General features: G+C 38.6%; 2 protein-coding genes across 6 annotated transcripts; one reads left to right on the top strand and one right to left on the bottom strand.

The window, feature by feature from the left end:
* Window positions 1-5,780: 5,780 nt before the first annotated feature.
* Window positions 5,781-12,027, bottom strand: casr (calcium-sensing receptor). Its single transcript, XM_044221582.1, has 8 exons — window positions 11,924-12,027; window positions 11,280-11,502; window positions 9,844-10,166; window positions 9,425-9,731; window positions 8,322-9,161; window positions 7,996-8,226; window positions 7,231-7,354; window positions 5,781-7,137 (listed from the first exon to the last, which is right to left on the bottom strand). Exons 3-8 carry the CDS (start codon window positions 10,026-10,028, stop codon window positions 5,999-6,001), a joined length of 2,826 nt encoding a protein of 941 aa, XP_044077517.1. The 5' UTR covers window positions 10,029-10,166; window positions 11,280-11,502; window positions 11,924-12,027; the 3' UTR covers window positions 5,781-5,998.
* Window positions 12,028-13,362: 1,335 nt separating this feature from the next.
* zgc:175280 (cationic amino acid transporter 2 family protein) lies at window positions 13,363-20,200 on the top strand. 5 transcript variants are annotated; one of them, XM_044221587.1, is made up of 13 exons: window positions 14,206-14,302; window positions 14,385-14,530; window positions 14,627-14,755; window positions 14,998-15,153; window positions 15,354-15,510; window positions 15,700-15,833; window positions 15,948-16,170; window positions 16,409-16,545; window positions 17,171-17,273; window positions 18,127-18,260; window positions 18,356-18,522; window positions 18,730-18,838; window positions 18,947-20,200. In XM_044221587.1, coding segments are annotated over exons 1-13 (1,740 nt in total). In that variant the 5' UTR covers window positions 14,206-14,300; the 3' UTR covers window positions 19,090-20,200. The 5 variants fall into 5 exon arrangements, with proteins under 5 accessions (XP_044077521.1, XP_044077522.1, XP_044077519.1 ...); XM_044221586.1 differs by lacking the exon at window positions 14,206-14,302 and adding an exon at window positions 13,363-13,456 and having other exon boundaries at window positions 14,385-14,755; XM_044221584.1 differs by having other exon boundaries at window positions 14,385-14,755.
* The last annotated feature ends 111 nt before the right edge of the window (window positions 20,201-20,311 follow it).

The following is a 20,311-nucleotide window of genomic DNA, read 5'->3' as shown; positions in this document are numbered from 1 at the left end:
CCCCTTTATTTCAGCCGCACAATTTATAACCATGGCAATAAATGCCAGAAATCGTTATAAAATCGTCCATGGAAATCGTCCATACTGATGCTCTGATCATCTCCATTCCCTTTCTGCTCGTTTTCCTGTCGCACTGCCACCATTTCTCTCCATTCTCTTAGCAGCTTCAGCGTATGACATTCCCTTTTCTGCTCTGATGTTATTCATTTTTACTTCCTTAATTCTTTTTGGCACTGTGCTGATCCTGTATGGTGATTTCCTTTGCAGTGCAGGCATTTTGCTTGCTCTTTCTCCACTTTGCACTCCTCCACATTACAGTTATCCTTCCCACATCTCCCACATATTCTGCCTCCTCTACATCCTGCAGCAACGTCCATATTCCTGACAGCAGAAACATCTGAGAGGAGCTCTCTCATATGGCCTCACCCTGTAACACACATAATGTAGATACACTCTTTCTGGCAATTCCCCCTCAAAAGTCAAACACACCGAGTTACTGTCCTCCTTCTCCCCTTTTCGGAATTTTGTCAGCCTTCTTGCCTCACACACATCTTTAACGTCCCGAAATGACTCGGCCTCTACCATCAGTGGCACGCCGCTTACTACTCCCTTCTTCACTTCTGATCCAAGTGGGAAGCAGTTCACACTGCTGTGATCTCTAAATGCACAAATCTTCAGGGCTCTATCTCTCTGACGCTTTGATACACAGTCAATGATAACCATCCCACTTCTTGTTATCCTGACTGATTTTACATCTCCAAGCTTTCCTCCTACAAACATTCCGACCTCATGGTAATCCTTGAAAATGCCGTCAGTTTGTGTCACAGCTACCATCCCGACAAGATACTTCTCCTCTTTCTTCATTGTCTGCCTGAAATCACTTGAAGTGCTCTTACTTTTATTTTTGTTTTCAAATCCTCTTGGGTCCTCGTTTCCAATTTGGCACTCCGATTCTTCCTCTAACTCCATTTCCGCCATTGTTCTCTACTCCTTCAACTCACAAGTGCCTGTTTATAAGATAGCCTGTGATTTAAAGAGGTCAGGTATGTTACTCTGCCTATTTTGCATTTTACCAAGTGATTAATTTGAGTTGATAGCTATCGATAGTTCTCAAAATAGTCTGTGAAAGATTTTCTAAAATGTGTTCCATGTTTAGCAGATACCTTGGGATGTCTGTGTATCTATTTTATTGTTCTACTGAAACTTGCTTGATTTTGAAGGCAGCATCAACAAACAGGAAGTCATTGTTCTTTTTGGGGTGGCTTGATGACGCTCAAAGTCATCAAAGCATGGAGCATGTTTTGTACAAATACTTCTGGTGTTTGGTTTTCAAAATATAGGTCGTCCCTTCTGGTGACTGTTGATTCGACTTTGATTTACACAATATTTTGCAAAGAAGTTCTTTGAAACAAGTTCAGGAGATGAATGTTATCTATTTTTGTTTCACTATCTGAGGAAAACAAATCTGATTCAGAGGATATGATAGTTTTGTGTTCTTGGTTATTTTATTTTATTAATTATAAGTGTTAGTGAGAATACATAGGCTATATATATATAAAAAGCCCCCTCTCACCCCTCGTGGGGTGGTATGTGTCATCCTCAAGCTTGGGTCCTCTACCAGAGGCCTGGGAGTTCGAGGGTTCTGCGTAGTATCTTAGATGTTCCTTGGACTGCACTCTTCTGGACAGAGACTTCAGATGTTGGACCTGGAATCTGCTGGAGCTACTCTCCCAGTTTGGGGGTCACACTCCTCAGTGCTCCATTTACCACTTGCACCACTGTTGCTTGTACTCACCACATCTTTTCTAGCTCCTCTTTCAGCCCTTGGTATTTTTCAAGCTTCTCGTGTTCCTTCTTCTTGATGTTGCTGTCACTTGGGATTGCTACATCTATCACCACTGCCTTCTTCTGCTGTTTGTCGATCAACACGATGTCTGGTTGGTTAGCCATTACCAGTTTGTCAGTCTGGATCTGGAAGTCCTACAGGATCTTAGCTCGGTCATTCTCAACTACCTTAGTTGGTGTCTTCCTGTCTTGACCTTGGGACTTCCAGCTTATACTAATGGCAGATGTTCCTGTACACTATGCCAGCCACTTGTACATTTCCAAGCATTCCAGTATCCATGTATGTGGCACTGAGTCGTAGGCTTTCTTGTAATCAATCCAGGCGGTGCAGAGGTTGGTCTGCCTTGTCTTGCAGTCTCAAGTGACTGCTCTATCGACCAGTAGCTGGTGCTTGCCTCCCCTGGTATTACTACCAATTCCCTTCTGGGCCTTGTCCATGTATCGAGCCATGTGCCTACTCATCTTAGCCGCTATGATGCCTGACAGGAGCTTCCATGTTGTGCAGAGGCAGGTTATTGGCTGGTAGTTGGATGGAATCGTTCCCATCTGGGGATCCTTCATGATCAGGACTGTATGTCCTTGGGTTAACCATTCCGGGTGGGTCCCATCCATCAGCAGTTGGTTTATTTGTGCTGTCAGGCGTTCATGTAGTACAGTTAGTTTCTTCAGTCAGTAGGTGTGGATCATGTCAGGGCCTGGTGCTGTCCAGCTCTTCATACCTGGTATTCTTTCTTGGATGTCTGCCATTGTAATGGTAACTGGATCTTGTTCTGGGAGATTGCTGTGGTGATGCCTCCTTCTCCCATATGTTCTTCCAGTACTGTTCAGTCTCAGTCCTGGGTGGATCTGCTCTTGTGTTATTACCCTGCCAATGAGTGTACACTTTGGATGGTTTGGTGGAGAACATCTGGTTTATTCTCCTGGTTTCTGCTTCTCCCATATATCTCTTCAGGCAGGTAGCCAGAGCTGTAAGGTATAGACAGCATGTTGTATTTTTTATATAGCCCTTTCTTCTTCTTCTTTCTGTAACTCTGAGAGCTGACTAACTTCTCTCTGTGTTGCCTTGATCTTGGCCTCTAGCCTTCTCCTCCATGAGGTATAATGCTCTTTGTGGCTTATGGTGTTCATCTTATAGCCAAGCATCTCTAGGATCACTGTGGTGTCTATCAGCTCATTGCTCTCAGTTATGGTCTTAGTAGAGATAGTATGTAGTGGTGAATTCACATCTTCATATATTAGAATATAGTTGGGCAACAAAAGCTATAAGATTTTAACAGAGCTATTTGTAGCACTAATAAGGCCATGCATATCTGACTTCAGCAATATGTCAATTATATGGATTGATTTGCCTATGTTTGACTAAAATGTGACCCAGAATCTTATAATTTCAAGGTCCTGATGCAAATCCATACAATTTTAGTATTTCTTAATTGTGTCTCTATCTATCTAGCTTTCTCTTTAATGTTCTCAATACGTTACAGAAAAAAATTAGCAGTGCCTTATTAGTGAAAATAATGATGATTATTCAGTTAAAGGGGTGAAGAGGTTGGAGGAATTTGAAATCAAGATGTAGAAAAAAGAAGTGTTTTAAAAAGTGGTCAGGTTCTTCATTTGAATAATTGCAGGACTTTGTCAGAGCATTTGTTGGAAATGGACTTGTCCTCTTGTCTTTCTTAGTCAGGACCACGGCTGTGAAAAACATTCCCATCATGCAATGCTTCCTGGTAAGTTTGTCAAATATCTGTCTCATCCCAGTGCTGCAGATCAGACAAAGACAATATGCTGGTCTCTCTGCTGGGCTACACTGGCTCTGAGGATAAAGGTCTTGTCCTCCTGCTAACAGAAGAGGTGGTTGTCCAGCTGCTTCTCAGCCTGCCTCAGGTCAGCCATGACACAGGATGTCTCAGCATGTCTTCCTCCTATTGAGCGATGTGGGAGGTCCTGCACTCCTCAAATGCATTTTTTACCATACTTTTTCTTTTTTTAACAGAGTTTCCTTCAACTGCTGAGAGCTTCCCTTTTGGAAAGGTCCTTGTCTAAAAATTATACAATGTTTAATAAATCTTTAAACAGAAACAGTGGGATGAATATAACGTACTATTACTTGCTGTTGTTTTGCCCTGTCAACATTAAATCACTATTTATTGAGTTCATTTGTTTATTAGTATCTTTTCTTGAATTACTATTATAACGAACTCTGCTTTTTGTATCACTCAAAATTAGTTTCCTTTTGGTTTGCTGTAATTCTATGTATTTTCTCTGTATTTTGTGGTTTTACTGTAGGGCTGAACTTTAAGACTTCATTCCCACTCACTTACATATGGTGGATTTTTCTACAGATTTTTCCTGAGGAATATTTCCTTTGGTGTAATTCCTAAGGTGCCGTTGTCGAGCTATAAATGTTCCAGCTTTGGCTAACCTTTAGTCACATTCATACATTTAACCTATTAAGTTCACAAAGGCCTTAAAGAATATTTTCAGAGCATGGACCAACACTATTAATAAGTATTTCTCTTCTCAACTCTCATTACTGGAGTCTTTTCACTTGGTAATTATGTGAAAGAACGCAAATCCTTTTCTTACAGTAAGTAAGGTAGAAATATACATAACAAGTAAAAGTCCTGTATTCAAAATTTTATTTCAGTACCCAAGTATTATCAGCAAAATATACTTAACGTATTCAGAATGGCCACTTTCATACTGTTATATAAATATGTATATTATTTCATTGTTCTATTATTACTTCATGGGCCAAGAGTTTTTTCTACTCAGAAAATAGTTACAAAACAGTTTAACAGCTGACAATCAGACAGATCTTTATATTTTCTACTTACTATTTTATTGTATAGTAGTTTATTGTTATGCACCAATATACCAAGGCAAATTCCTTGTATGTGAAAACCTGATTCTGAGTGGATTAGAAAAAACAGTGCCTTCCCCAAGCTGCTCCTCCCTCCTCTCTATACCGCCTCCATACTGCAAGGACATGATTGTGTAATGTAGGCCTATTGCGAGAATGACATTAACATGTGAGATAGGCCCAGTTTGCAGTTGTCAGAGACTTGTGATAAGCAAGCTGCAAACAGAGAAAGTTCTCTTAAAGATCTACACCAAAAAGCCCTGTAGAGCTCCATCATCATCTTCACTGTTATTTTATTATTTTTTTTTTTTTTTTGATCAGGGTTTTTCTGTTACTCAGATCTATATATCTATATTTAGAGTATCTAAATTAGGGAGGGAACACTCTTGATTACAAGTACTCGTCTGTGAGACTATTTTGACAGAAGTGATGCTTCTTTACTGAGCTATACAAATATATCTCATTTATTACTGTCGACATCTAGTTTACATTTCATCTCATCATTCAATTGGATATTTTTCCACACTTTCAAACTTTGCTTGAAATTAACTGCCCAAAGACACCCCAAAAAAGGTGGCATGGATTTGGCAACGGCATGTTGAGGGACTATACTTTTCAGTTTCTTTTGTTGCCTTGTACCATAATAGAACGTAATCACTATGGAAGGTTTTGTCAGCATCCTGTAATTGTGTATTTACAGTGTGACTCATACATCCTCTGGTTTCGCTTATCCAATTATAGAGCCTGGGTTGTCCTCTGGTCAAATGTTGTTACAAGTTGTCAGTCAGGTCTTTGTGCTGAACATCGAGCGTTACTTATGTAGTCAATTTGTTCTAGATAGATAGATAGATAGATAGATAGATAGATAGATAGATAGATAGATAGATAGATAGATAGATAGATAGATAGATAGATAGATAGATAGATAGATAGATAGATAGATAGATAGATAGATAGATAGATAGATAGATAGATAGATAGATAGATAGATAGATAGATAGAAAGAAAAACAACAACTTAAGGATCTAATGTAATGTTTTTAATTGTACAAAATCTTGTATTATTATTAGCAGTGTACATCAGGGTTAAGCTGAAAATAAGTCACAGGATTCAGGTATAGTACAGTATATTAGTTGGACTGATATTGTTTTCCTCGAGTGTCAAATGTCATCTTTCTGAGAAAATGGGAAGTTGAAAAGGTCTACGTGTATATGCTTTCCAAAATAAAGTCCAAAATACACCCTATTAATGGGATAGATGAAGCTGAAGTTTGACACATCCACACGTATGCTATCACATCAGAGAACTCCGTCTCGACTCCTCAAAGCTCAAGGACAGAGTAACTGTTCCACTGCCAAAGCTCACCCTTGGCGTATGCTTTCCTGAAGTCGGGTCACAGTCATTGTCATTGGTCTTGAGGCTGATGGATGAGGACGGAGTTGAGGCAAAAGATCCACCAGTGCTGCTGGACTTTTTTCTCGCAGCTGTATTATTATGTTTTAGTGTAGCTTTGGCAGCCACTTTGAAAGCGTGGGCTGCGGTGCTGCACCGGACTTCCTCAATGGTGTTCCTGGAGGGTTTGAAGAGGATGATGTAGACCTTGTTGAAGAAGATACATGCCAGCATCCCAAAGCTGGATGCCAGTATAGCAATGACCTCCACAGCTGAAACAAACTTGCCATAAGTACTAAAGTACGCAGGGATAAAAGAGATCCAAACAATGAAGAATATAAGCATGCTGAAAGTGATGAACTTGGCCTCTGTAAAGTTTTCTGGAAGTTTCCGTGATTTAAATGCAAAGAAGAAACATATAGCTGCCAGGAGGCATGTATAGCCAATAAGAAACCCAAGAGCCATCACAGAGCCCTCATTGCAGGTGATGAAAATTATCTCATCAATGTCATGATTCCTGTAGCTGGAAGGAGGGGCATTGTAAAGCCAGACCACACATATCATGACTTGGACAAATGTGCACAGAAACACCAACAGAAACTGTAGGTTTAATCCCCACCATTTACGATGGAGACTAGTGGGGATCTTGGCTTCAAATACCAAGAGTACTCTGTTAGTTTTCACGAGGATGCAGGAGATGCAGAGAACGAAACTGATCCCAAAGGCAGGTTGGCGTAAACGACAGGTCCAATCCAGTGGCTCTCCAATGAAAATGAGAGAGCTGGAGAAGCAGCAGATTAGTGAGAACAGGAGGACGTAGGACAGTTCTCGGTTTGTGGCCTTCACTATAGGGGTGTTCCGAAATCTGACAAAGACTCCCATCACAAAGGCTGTCAAGACAACACCCAGTACTGCACATATGGCCAAAGCTATCCCGAACGGTTCTGTCCAGGAGAGAAACTCGATTTCCTTCAGGAAGCAGAATGTGTGGTTCCCACTGGACCAAGAATTATTTGGACATTTTGTGCAAACGCTGGAATCTGTATAAATAAAAAATCGTCTGTGTTAGAATGGCAGTTAAAATTAGCCAACGTTAGTAGACATGAGATTGTAAATGGTTGAAATCTCAATACCTTTATGATTACTGTACTCTCCATCTGAGCAATCAGTGCATTCAAAGCAACATGTGGGCATACTGTCTATGATCCCCTTTCTTGTACCAGGTTCACAGTCCTCACTGCAATTAGAGAATGGCACCTATAGGATATAGAGCAGAAAATACACTTAGAATGGATCTAAATGTGTGTTTTGATATATGCATTAAGCAACTTTTAAAGCACAGGTATTTTATGCTTTTGCTATCAAGTCAACAGTAGAGAAACAACAGGAAGTCAGGAGAGAGAGAAATGGGGAATGACATTCAAACAATAGACCCCCACTGGCTTCAAACCTGGGACCTTGTTGTTCATTGTCGGCACCCTGGCGACTACCAGGGCTTCTTCTGAATTGTCTTTTGTTTTCACATTCTGAATTATAAATGTAATGGAGGTCTATGAGAATTAATGCAGTGGAAAGTTTAAATATTCACCAACATTTCAAATCTACAGATAAAACCTTGAAATCAAACATGATTGTGATCAACACATGTTGATCATCTTAGCCTTAAGATTCTTTTGGGAAATGGGGCCCTGCAGCAATTGTAATAATGTACATTTAAAAAATCCTATTGCCCCTGAATAGCTTTTTATCCCCAAGTTTCAATGTTTTCCTTCCTTGCTGTGATTACCTACTTGTAATTCTAAGTAGGCCTAGATCATGCCAGGAGAATGATAAGTACAGGAAAAAACAATGCATTAATACATTAACGGTAACATCCTCTACAAAACAGTTTGACTGACCTCAGAACTGAATCCATTCCACAGAATCTTTGTCTTGTCAATGAACAGTTTGGCTCCTCTCTTGACATGCATATTGTAGTATCCGACCTCCTCAAACACCACAGAGCCATCTTCAGCAGACCTGTGCCAGTTTATAAGGGTGTAGTTTGCTGCCATGTCTGCGTTCTCATCAAAGTGCATCTTTTCCCCCATACTGTTGGTGTAGTTCAAATGTCTGAGCTGCTTCAGGACCTGTGAAGCAGAACCCCACATTTGGATAATTCAAACTGGCTAAGTAAATGTAATATTCAATAGCTTTGGTTTTGGCTAAATGTGCAACATTTTACCTGCCATGCTTCCATTTTCTTTATATCTGCACAGGAATTGTTGGCAAAAAGTCCATGTCCAGGTGTGCAGGTGAGTATGTCCTGCAGGGCCTGTGCAATGGAATAAACTGCAACATACACATTATAGGAGATACGAAGATGTGTGTGGTCCAGGTATGGGGTCTCAACACTTGTAATGTCTTCCTCACCAGTACACAAAGGTCTGAAACTAGTGCTGCCATTCTCACTTTCTTGCAGTCTCGGGCTGTCTTCCAGATAACAGTTGAAGGTTTCTTCCCAAAACTCCCTGACAAATTCATTATGACTGTCTTTCTTTGGTTGGACTTGTTGTAAGAACTCTCTAAACCCAGGTATATTCCCTGCCTTTAGAGCAAAGCCAATAGTACCTGCCACAACATCAAGATACTCTGGTTTAGCAATAAGGGAGGAGCTTGCCCAAGCTTCACTGGCTAGCCAGATCCGATCTGTGATGTTTCTCCTGACCATCTCTTTGATTAAAGGCTCAATATCTGGGCCGCTGGCAAACACAACAATCACTTTAGCTGTGGAGTTCTCAATCCTGTCAGCCAGAGCTTGGATTTCATGATCTTCAATGTACTGAGAAATAAGTTCATTTAAGTGAATGCAGATGTCTCGCTCTTCCATCTCCTTCTCAAACTTTTCAATTCCTGGGCGTCCATAGTCGTCATCTGAGGCCACAGCAATAACCCAGTTCCACTCGAAGTACTCAATGATGTCTGCCATGGCTGTGGCCTGGTACTCGTCTGTAGGAATGGTCCTCATGAATGACTTGTACTGATTCTTGTTGCTCAGTAAGCGACTAGAGGAGGCATAGCTGATCTGAAACAGTAAAGATTTCAGGTAATCTACATTGTGTCCTGCTTGTTGCTGTTAATTAACTTTATTCAGTATAAAGGATTTGTCATTTTGTTGATAAAATGCATTATTCAAGAGGCATTTTGTTTCCTGTAAAAGGTATTATCCACTGCAAATTAATGTGGACAGAATACAGGGTTGCCATGTGACATTTGCTCAATTTGTAAGGCCACGACTGAGGTGGCGCATTGAGGTCGTACTGATGTAGCCACTGTTTACTTACTCACCTGAGGAATATAAAAAAGACCTAGTAGGTTTGCGACTGCTGTGGAGACTGCAGATCCAGCTGCTCCTACTACAGCAATGGTTGCTGGGATGTGATCAGTGCAGTTACAAAATTCATCTAAATTCAGGGAGTCAATCTTATTTTGGGCCACAAAACTAAGCGTAGCTTCCAGGGCTTTTGAGACTGTGTTGCATGTGTCAAAGATCCTGTAGCCCAAGGTGATGTTGGGCAGGAGAGTACTGCTGTTGTTTATCTCATCAATCGCAAAAATCATGGCCTGGAGCCAACGGAAACCACGGAAATTGAACCTGTAAAAGCAAACAAGGTTTGGATTTAGATAAACTGAGCACATTCAATCAGTCAAATAATTTATGGATTCGTGTTTTCCTACATATACAATAAACCAGTCTCAAATTTTACCTGACACACTGTGTGGATTCGGGCCGGGCTGCGAGGTCTTGGTCTTTGGATGCAACACCAAAGTGTATGGGGAAAAGACCTCCGAGCAAAATATCACCAGTCATCTGTGCTCTTTGATGGGGCCCATAAGTTGAAATGACATAACTGGACCCCAGCAGTATCAGGTAATACAGAACCAGTCTCATCTTTCTTTTCTGTCTAATGGATAGGAATATTTTCTGCAACTCCCCAGAGTGAAGGTATTCTTGATATTATCTTCTCCCATCAATCTGCCTGCTCCGCTGTTTTGTGTTATCCATGTTTGCACTGATTAGAATGTCTGACTGTAGGAAAAAGGGGGAAAACATGTTATGCTTTTGTTTAAGAGTAGTCAAATACAATTTTGTTTTCTATAAAATAAACATTCATGCACAAAAGGAAACTTTGTTTTGGTGAAAAATAATCAGCAGGAGTGAAATGCTTTCCATTTTCTTGATAATTTTACAAGATATAAACATAATTCTTGTGCTGTAGCAGTGTGTGACACCAACTCTAATCACTGAGCTCACTTTCCCATAGAAACAGGGGCAGAGGAGAACGGTGTTAGAGGCCAACAAGGCCTAAAGCTGTTATTACCGAGTCTAGCAGGACTACGCAGTTACATACGATTTTTAAGAGTTTGTAATTTTTAACGGGTTGACCTCTGTAGTAATGTTTCTAAGAGGAGATTAATTTTAACATTTCACACCTCAGTAACATTGTAATCATGCTGCTTGAAATATCCACCTGAACCAAAATAGACGCAGGATTTACATGAGCTGAGAGTGAAGTCACACTCTAATGACCCTCCTTCCTGCAAATGTTCAGCCTCATGCTGCGGCCAGTGAACCCAGTCACCATGGAGAGAAGCCTGCTGCTTCTGGCTAATACTGCTGGAAAAATGCTGGGGCAGAGCTGTGATAATGAAGTAACTAACGGCTGTACGAGCCACTGTTTGCCATACTAACAATTATTGAGAGAAGATCTATGCATAGCTATATAACATCTATTTTAATTTCTTATTGACATTATTTTGGTTGGAAAGCGGATTTTGCTTTCAAATATTGATTTCCAACAAAAGTATTGTAGAATATGATCAAATGATTATCCAGTTGTCCAATGTTGGTATAAAATGTCCCTCAAGTCTTCTTTTTGTAAAAAACAATAGAAAATGCCAAAATTACAATTCACACAATTCCTACCTGTTCCAAAGTGGTAAAAATAGATTCAAAATTGCATTTCTTGTAAGTTAAATCAGCAAAGTAATGTTATCATCTGTTTTAGATTACTGATACCCATAATCAGAAAGTAAGCTGACTATGGCTGAATTCTATAAAACAGTTCTTCAGTGTTTTTTATCTCCCAAAATAAAACAATTAAAACTTCAAACATGGAAAATAACACAGAATTAAACTTACCGCCTGAACTCCTGAGAGTGATTTAAATACACTAATACAGATACACAGATTTTAAGGCCTTTCCCCAAAATATCCAGGGTGCTGAATGAATTCACTGGACAATGGTGTTAGCTTCTGAACCTCTTTCGCAGATGAATCATTAACAGAGAGAGGGGTAGTCCATTTCCTTCAGCTAATGAAGTCTACTCACAGTTCACTCCTCCTGAACCAAAGTCATCACAACCTAAAGTGCCAGAGAAAGAGTTGGGAAGGTTACAGGAATACAATCATGCAAACCAGCTACTTTCACTACCAACTAGAACATTGTGACAGCTATCTTCATCTACAGCCTTCATTAACGTGTATTTCAACTGGAAATCTGTGTCTGTATTACTGCAAATATAACAATTTATTTTTCAAGCACATGAAGGTATAATTCAAAAAACACATCAAATTAAGTCCAAAGTGCCACAGTGAAGGCCCTTAAAAATTAAAATTTGATCCTCATATCCGCTGTTGTTTTTGTCGTCTGTGTCTGCATGTGACTGACATCCAGTGATCAATTTTCCAGGCAGGTTTAATTTTTCTTTGCATTTTGCCAGAAGAGCTTCAGCATGATACCAGGAACCCCTAGAAGCAATGGATTGCACCACTATGTTCCTCACACAATTTGTTGTCTCCTTATGCTCTGATGAACGAGTCTTCAATTTGTTGCTGAGCAGATGTCTCCAGTGAAAACAATTTCAGTTTACAACATGTTGACTCATCTGTGACTGAACCCAACGCCGTGTCCACGAGACATCGGGCACATGGGAGGTCCTAAAAGGTTGAGGATAAAAAGCCTGCACCCTAAATTTACTTCATAGTTTCTTAGTTTTTTTTGTAAGTCAACTTCTTTACAGCTGGAAGAAAGTCATCGCCCTCATCATCAGTAAAAGAGTTTAATTAAATAAAGAAAAGCACATTTGCATTGCAACAAGCAGATCTCAATATGTTAGAGCTGTGTGATCAGCAGTAGTTCTGATTTCAGAACCTGCATTTGCAGAGCTGCCCTCATGTGGAGGGTGAGACCAATGATCAAACACAAATAATCAAGATTTAGTAGAAGGATTTGTTTTATGTATTAAATAAAGGTAAAATTTTGCAGTTGCCATATCGCCATTCTTTGTTAAGTTACTATAGTTTAAACTGGAACAAATCACTTTGTAAAGATAAGTCTCTAAATATAGTAAAGAGATATTTTTTAGCCCAGAAAAACTAACAAAAGGAGAAGTTGGACAAGGTGACAGAGGATTGGACAAGTTTGAAGATCTTGAGTTAGAAAGTGCAATTAACTGAAAATTATAACTTACTCTTAAGTGAAAAGGCAAAAGTGTTATCACACCAGAAAACTTTGTGATGGGCTGTACTGTTTTCACCCAGCATTGATTCTTTTTGAGCTCCAAATAGAATCAAATAAAACAAACGTTATCTGAAAATGTCCAGTTCATTTTAACTTTGAGTTGGAAGGAATGATGTTAGTGAACATGTTTTTGCATTTAGCGCAAGGTTAAATGATAGAGTGTAAATCACACAACAAATGAGTCACATTGTAGTATATAGAGTGTATCATATTCATTGGTTTAATTAATTAAAGCAAACAGAATCTTCACTTCATACAATTCTCAACAGGTTTCTGAGTATTTAAATGAAATGTCAGTAAACAGTCATCTTGTGCGCTGCTTTGTGTTGTTGTTTTTTAATATCAGTTATTTTTAGTTTATTTAATGTAAATCATGGTATTATTATTGTGTTTGCTTATAAAAATATGAATCACATGTGAGTGTGTTTAATTAATTCATTCTGAAAATTCATACAGGAGGCTTCTGTCAGAGATTACCAACAATTTCAAGAAGGCTTACACAATTTTTGATGAGGAATGAAAGAAAACTTTGGGCCTCCATCATATCATCTGCATACATACATGAAGAAACAGCTCTATAAAATGCATGTTATTGTTTGACATGCCTGAAGTGTCTTCAAACAAATCATTCTGCTCCTGACTTTTTCAGAAATGGCAGGTACGTCTGAAATGTAACATAATGTGTCAAAAATGTTGAGCTGTGAAGAGTTCACAGTGAATGGATTTATCCTCACAAATAGTGTGGTCTGGTACAGATCAAAACACAGTCACACACGCTGCAACTTCAGCCGAAAAGGTAAGGAAGTCTCTCTTATAATGATGCGTGCATAATCTACTGGATAGGATCTCATTTTGTTAGCTAATATAATAAGTTTGTTCAGTTCTAAAAGTAAAATAAAAGGTAATAAACATTAAAATAATAAATGTACAGTGATGAAGCTACCTACTTTAATGTCTTCCTGTTTCATAAACACAGGCCTTTATAGTAAATAATCTACCGATGACGTCTGAACTGATTTCCATTAATAATCACTGTGTCTGACATTTATGAGTAAAACTTAAATTATTTATATCTTTACAGTGTAATGAATGACACTTACTGTGGCACACACACACACTAACAGTTCAATAACAGCTTAGTGCATGTGATGTACAAGGTGTTCATTTCTTAGTAATTGCGAGGCTGAGAGACTACCTGCCTTACATCGGTTTTACAGCACAGACAGTAAAATCACTTGTGATGCTGTGAAAATGTGATGACACTTAGATCATTTTACAGTTTCAAACTATATTTCTGCAATGCAGTTCTGATGAAATAGACTATAATGAGACAAATGCTACAGATTAAGATAGCATTTAACTTATAAATGAGTTTATTTGTGTCTCATATTTTGAATGGTATCATTTCATTTGGAAATGTACTTACATTTTACATTTTCTAGAGAAAATGTTTCCCTCTCTTGATCAGGAAATGCTATTGAGTGTGTTGTGTGTTATTTTTGGAAAAGCATACTGAATGTTTATTTTTAAATCACAAACTGTGCTATTTTCAAACCACTGTTCACTGAGACATGTTCTGGTTTGTCTATCAGCTGTCTTAAATGCATGCTTTAGACGTAGCATGTGTATGCATATAGCAAATGTATGTGTCAGTCCTCAGCTGTGCCATTTTTGTGTTGCTTTGTCTTGAGCAATCAATGAACACAGCATGTCTTGATTGATAGGATGTCTGGTGCAAAGATACTGCTATTCCTGCAGAGCCTGTCACGCAGGAAACCTCTGGCGCCTGAAGGAGAGGAGTCCAACTTTCGCCGATGCCTGACCACCCTCGACCTGGTGGCTCTGGGGGTCGGCAGCACACTAGGGGCAGGTGTGTATGTGCTGTCGGGAGAAGTGGCCAGAGCCGTGGCCGGGCCCAGTATCATAATCGCCTTCCTGATAGCAGCAGTGGCCTCCATCTTTGCAGGACTTTGCTATGCTGAATTTGGAGCTCGTGTTCCCAAGACTGGATCTGCCTATCTCTACAGCTATGTGACTGTGGGAGAGATATGGGCTTTTATCACTGGCTGGAACTTGTTGCTGTCTTATGTCATAGGTAAAGATAGTGCCACTCTGAATACATTTACTGTATGTGATGGATGTTTAATTGTCATCTTGGAAAAGTCTTTTCAGTAAATACTTTACTGTCCTCTTGAACTTTGTCTTGATTTTCTTTCAAATGAGCCTAAAATCTAAAATAAATAAGTAGGTTGGAAAATATGTTTGGTTTTTATGGTTGCTTATAACACGCTGTTAGCCATTTTATGAGTTTCGTGTTTCATGTTTGCTGATTTTAAGGGACGTCAAGTGTTGCCAGAGCATGGAGTGGCACCTTCGATGATCTCATTGGAAACGTCATTGCCAACTCCCTGGGCAAACAGGCTGCGATGAATTTACCTGGATTAGCTCCCTACCCAGACTTCTTTGCAGCCAGCCTCATAATGCTCTTGGCAGGCAAGTTCATAATCTAAACCCCTGTGACTTCTCACCAAATGTAAGAATTTATTATTGTAATATATGTAAAATGAAGAAACAGCAGATAATCACAATTTATAATATATCTCTAATGCATGTTGAATATCTTTTTACAGACATGGTTCCATTGTATTCATAGTCATGATCAACTTTATATTTTCTGTGTGTTTCTTTTCTAGGGATTCTTGCATTTGGTGTTAAGGAGTCTGCTATTGTAAATAAGGTTTTTACAGCAGTTAACATCCTGGTGTTGCTGTTTGTTATCCTCTCTGGAGTCATTAAGGGGGACATCAACAACTGGTACATTGGTGAAGAGTCTCTCATAGATGGATATGAGTAAGGGTTCTTGTTTTTTTATATAATGTATCATTAAGAAAAAAATAATGGTGTTTTTCAGGCTGCTGCTGTTAATAACACAGAAATAGGTGACATTTGTAGCTAAATGTAGGTTTGAAATACGTAGTTATCAATCAGTTTGTTGATTATTATTGAATGACCAAGCACCAACATGTCTATTCTTTACAGAAACCACACATCACTGAATGAAACCACCAGATATGGCAGCGGAGGATTTTTCCCTTTTGGCTTTGAGGGAACATTAGCAGGAGCGGCCACTTGCTTTTATGCATTTGTTGGATTTGACTGCATTGCCACAACAGGTAAATTAATTTACATACTTAAAAGTACACTGCAAGAAGGTAAAGAGAATACAGGGGCATAGCACAATATGAAAGACAATAAGTTACTATAAAGTAAAATTTGTTTTTCTTTAGGAGAGGAGGTTCAAAACCCTCAGAAGTCGATCCCACTCGGCATTGTGGCATCCCTCCTCATCTGCTTCCTGGCTTATTTTGGTGTGTCTGCTGCCCTGACTCTTATGATGCCATACTATTTGCTCAGTGTTCACAGCCCGTTGCCTGTGGCCTTTACATACATCGGTTGGGGCTCTGCAAAGTATGTGGTGGCTGTGGGATCCCTCTGTGCACTGTCAACGAGGTATGAAACACAGTGTGCCATTTACAAAACCTAACTCTGCAAATCAAAGCAAAATTAGTTTATTTTACGTGGATTTACTTTCATTTCAATTTCAATTTCTAGGATAGTTCATTTGTATGAACGTATAGCAGACAGCACATACTGTATATGAAGATAATTGGAATCACTATTAAAAGAGAAGCAAATAATATGAAGGACTAAATGGTTGTTGGTGAGTTATTTGAGCTTTTTCCCACAGCCTGCTGGGTTCAATGTTCCCGATGCCCCGCGTTCTCTTTGCCATGGCCAGGGACGGACTTCTCTTCAGACCTCTCAGTAAAATGAGTGACAGACAAAGTCCAGTCATAGCCACATTGGCTTCAGGGGTTGTAGCAGGTAAAACGGTCAATTCCAGTCATACTTATTTGAAGTCTCTGTATATTTATGCATGTTTTGCTACAGAAATCCCTTCCTGTTTTGACGTCAGGTGTTCATCTCAGCTAAAATGGTTCACGTGCAGTACACTGATTCTAAATCTCTAAATGGATATTGCCAAAATATTTGGCAAAAGCTTCATGTTTTCCTTTTCAAGCTGTATAGTACAGAGCTGAGTAAATCCACAGAACGAACCCTTACGCGTCAACGGATCTATGATCTCATGAGTTCAAGCACATAACCCATCTCACAATATAAAGACATTCTCTCTGTGATCCCAGTCTTGAGATGTTTGTCCTGTCCAAAACAACCCTGGAAGAATGTATGTTCTCCAAAAGTTACAGTTACATACATTTTACTGATTATAAAATTGCTAACCTAAAAAATATTCAGAAAAAAATGTCTGAACTGTATCTATCTCTATGTTACATGAATTGTTTAATTTTGGGTATCAAATCTGTGATTAAAAATTGTAGATGAACCCCTGGGTGATGTTATTGAAATATGATTTATTGAAATGAGTGTAAGAGGAAATTCTTTACGTTTATGTAAATTCTTCTCCTTATTGTTATTCATGTATTTTCAGCTATCATGGCGTTATTGTTTGACCTGAAGGCGCTGGTTGACATGATGTCAATTGGAACCCTCTTTGCCTACACACTTGTTGCCATATGTATCCTCATATTACGGTATGATTCATCAGAAGTACGTACAATAATGAAAACACCTGTATGTGTAACTCAATGCCTATTGACAATCTTACAGTACACTTTATGTCTTAAAGTCAGGGTTGAGAATAACACCTGCTGTAACCTTGTATGTGGATTACAGTATGTCTGGTGATATTCTCAGATAATCAGCTCATGTATCTGGCAAATGTAACAATAATCACTTTAAAAATGCTTTTAAAAAATGATTGATCACTTGTATTATCAACCATATAAAAATAATGGTTGATATTACTTACACAGTACTACTACAGAACGTGATAAATCAACTGCATTGTGTACAGTTTGTAAGGAAATAATAATAATCCCAAATGTAACTGAGTGTAGTGAAAGTAAATAGCAGTTTGACTGTTTTATGAACCATGGATTGGCTTTTATATGAGCAAGAAATTGTCTGCAGGAACTATAAGAACATGATTTAAAGGTGGGTAGATGAACAAAACTGGAATTGTCACTGTGCTATTGTCAAAATGTATTGGTCAGTGAGCTAATAGTACACTTTGATCAACTGTCATTATAAGAGCTGGCAGATACTGTGCAGTTTCTACATTAAAAATGACTACCTTCAGTGGCTGATTATTACAAAAGATAATTAAATAAGATGACATTGGCCTAATGTGTGTTGAAACATTAATAGTACATTCACAAACTGAATTACAGACAGGGATCAAAATAAATTGATGTGAAGCAAAGAAAGAAGAATAAAACTCACTGAGCCTCCTAGTTTAAGTCACAGCTATATCCATATATAGAAATAAAGGTCATGTTAACCCAATGCTTGGGTGCATTTACTTATAATTCCTCACTTTCACAGGTACCAAGCAGACCTCAGAGAGGATTCAAGTTTCAGCAAACCAGAGCCCTTCACAGTTACTGGAGGATTATGTCCTCCTTCACAAGCCACCACACGGACATCAAAAAATGTGTCTGTTTTAACAGTTTTTATTAGTAAGTGGTCTTCTTAACATCAACCGTAAATATTATACTGCATATAGATGATTTCCGTTGTTAATAATCATTGGAACTTACATTGTTCTCCTCAGTCTTTTTAGCTATCATCCTCAGCCTCGTCATATCTGGGGCTGTAGACTCTCTTCAGGCCCTTGATTGGTGGAGTTTACTTTGTGTCTCTGTGATCGCACTGATGCTGGTCCTCATTACCGCGATCATCTGGAGACAACCGCAGAGTACAACCAAAGCTGCTTTCATGGTATGCCACATCTATCTTAGTGATGGTTTTCTGGGAGCACATGTAATGATATAGTTTAATATTTATTTCAGTCAGTGAAGCATCATTACTGAAAATTGCCAACCAGTAACATTTCATATATTTCTTGCAACTGTAAAGTTCTAAACAGGGAAACTGAGTAATTTTGTCTTTGATATTGCCTGTCATAATGTTTCTGCTCTCTTACAGGTTCTTTTTGTGCCGTTTCTTCCTATTTTCAGCACCTTTGTCAATGTCTATCTCATGGTTCAGCTTGGATCAGACACATGGATCCGCTATGCAGTGTGGATGGCAGTAGGTATGTGAAGAATGTCACTATAAAATACACATTTTAATTTAACCAAAATGTGCAAAAACATCAAATAAACAAACATGACCCTATGTGATGTAACTTTTCTTTAAACAGGTTTAATCATCTACTTCTGTTATGGTGTTCAGCACAGTGTGCAGAAACAAAGGCTTCAAAATTCACATAACCAAGTCAGTATTCACAGCATCACCACCGCTATGGAGCAAAACCTTGAACCTGGACAAGATTTTAATGGTTAAACGATGTGACATGATTGATTTACTGATATAAACATTCAGTGGGCAAATCATCAAGTAAAGCAAAGCAAATTTGGCCAGTCTGTATACATCTCCTATAATTTGTCATGTGTTTGTTTCATGAATTCAGATTCAGTCACAACCTCTGACCTCTGTTTTGTTCTTGTTTTCTGTGAAATTGAATGTCTGGGAATGTTTTTTTTGTGCATAATTTTAATAAATAAAAAATATTAGTGTACCGCACTTATATACATAAATCACACTGACATTATCCTCACATGAGGCTTCATACAACATTGTGTTATCATTTAACTGTTTCTGTTATTGATATTGATACATCACAGGCTGGGGTGTGTAAGATTTTACAAAGAATAGAGCGATGTTCAATAGTAAAATGCCACTGTTCAAGTACCTCTTTTATAGTCAGGACTGTGGTAAATGCTGTAAATAAATAACTTGCAATGTGTAAATAATTATTTTGTTATCAATAGTCCACATTCGGCCAGAGAAATTATAGTGTTTAAGTTCCCTGCATATTACTCACAATTAATTCACATTTATGCAGTTTTGCTGTGTCATATTTTCATATATAATGTATTACATTGCTAGTGGCAGGAATTTCTTTTGTTGAGCTCCTCAACAGTTTGCCCACTGCACTCAACTCCCAATGTAGCTTAATCCTCTGTTATTTAAGTGTTTCTATTATTATGTAAAATGTAACAATTTTTCACGTGAAATAAACATTGACACGACATTTTAAGTTTTGGATAAGCAACTTTCCACTTTCTGCCTCCTGTCTCCCTTTCTACTTTACATACAATATAATAACTGTCTGCTCCCTCTTACATTGACCAAATAATGCACCCTTTCTTTATTTTTCTTTCTTTTCTTTCTTTAAGTTTTAGGCAACCTATGTAGCCTATTTAAATCCCTTGTGAGAACCTTGTTAACCCACGCCCACATGTTTTGATAAAATGCCACATTTATTTACAACACGTGAAAGGTACTCATGAAAGTTGTGTTTGTTTAAGGAGGCACAGTTTACCTAGCGCACCATAGGAGCTTTAGCTTGTTATGAAGGAAAATAAGCGTTCTGAGGCATTGACTCACTATGAAGCAACTTGTGTTGAAAATGGTTCACTGTTTCGACGCATTTGATTTTGTGACCCTCTTAAAAACGAGATGATACATCTGACAGGCTTTATCCTGAAACAATACATTTTTT

The sequence above is a fragment of the Siniperca chuatsi genome, linkage group LG14 (assembly GCF_020085105.1).
Source record: "Siniperca chuatsi isolate FFG_IHB_CAS linkage group LG14, ASM2008510v1, whole genome shotgun sequence".
Classification (NCBI taxonomy): Eukaryota; Metazoa; Chordata; class Actinopteri; order Centrarchiformes; family Sinipercidae; genus Siniperca; species Siniperca chuatsi.
This window is presented reverse-complemented; position numbering and strand designations above follow the sequence as displayed.

Excerpts from the sequence above, each read along its gene's own strand:
- casr (XM_044221582.1), bottom strand. The coding sequence starts at position 10,028 with ATGAGACTGGTTCTGTATTACCTGATACTGCTGGGGTCCAGTTATGTC. Across the intron at positions 9,162-9,424 it reads GTCTTTTTTATATTCCTCAG|ATCAGCTATGCCTCCTCTAG; the intron begins GTGAGTAAGTAA and ends TTACTGTTTCAG. Across the intron at positions 8,227-8,321 it reads AGAAAATGGAAGCATGGCAG|GTCCTGAAGCAGCTCAGACA; the intron begins GTAAAATGTTGC and ends TCTGCTTCACAG.
- zgc:175280 (XM_044221584.1), top strand. Across the intron at positions 14,756-14,997 it reads GTTGCTGTCTTATGTCATAG|GGACGTCAAGTGTTGCCAGA; the intron begins GTAAAGATAGTG and ends GCTGATTTTAAG. Across the intron at positions 17,274-18,126 it reads ATATGTATCCTCATATTACG|GTACCAAGCAGACCTCAGAG; the intron begins GTATGATTCATC and ends TCACTTTCACAG.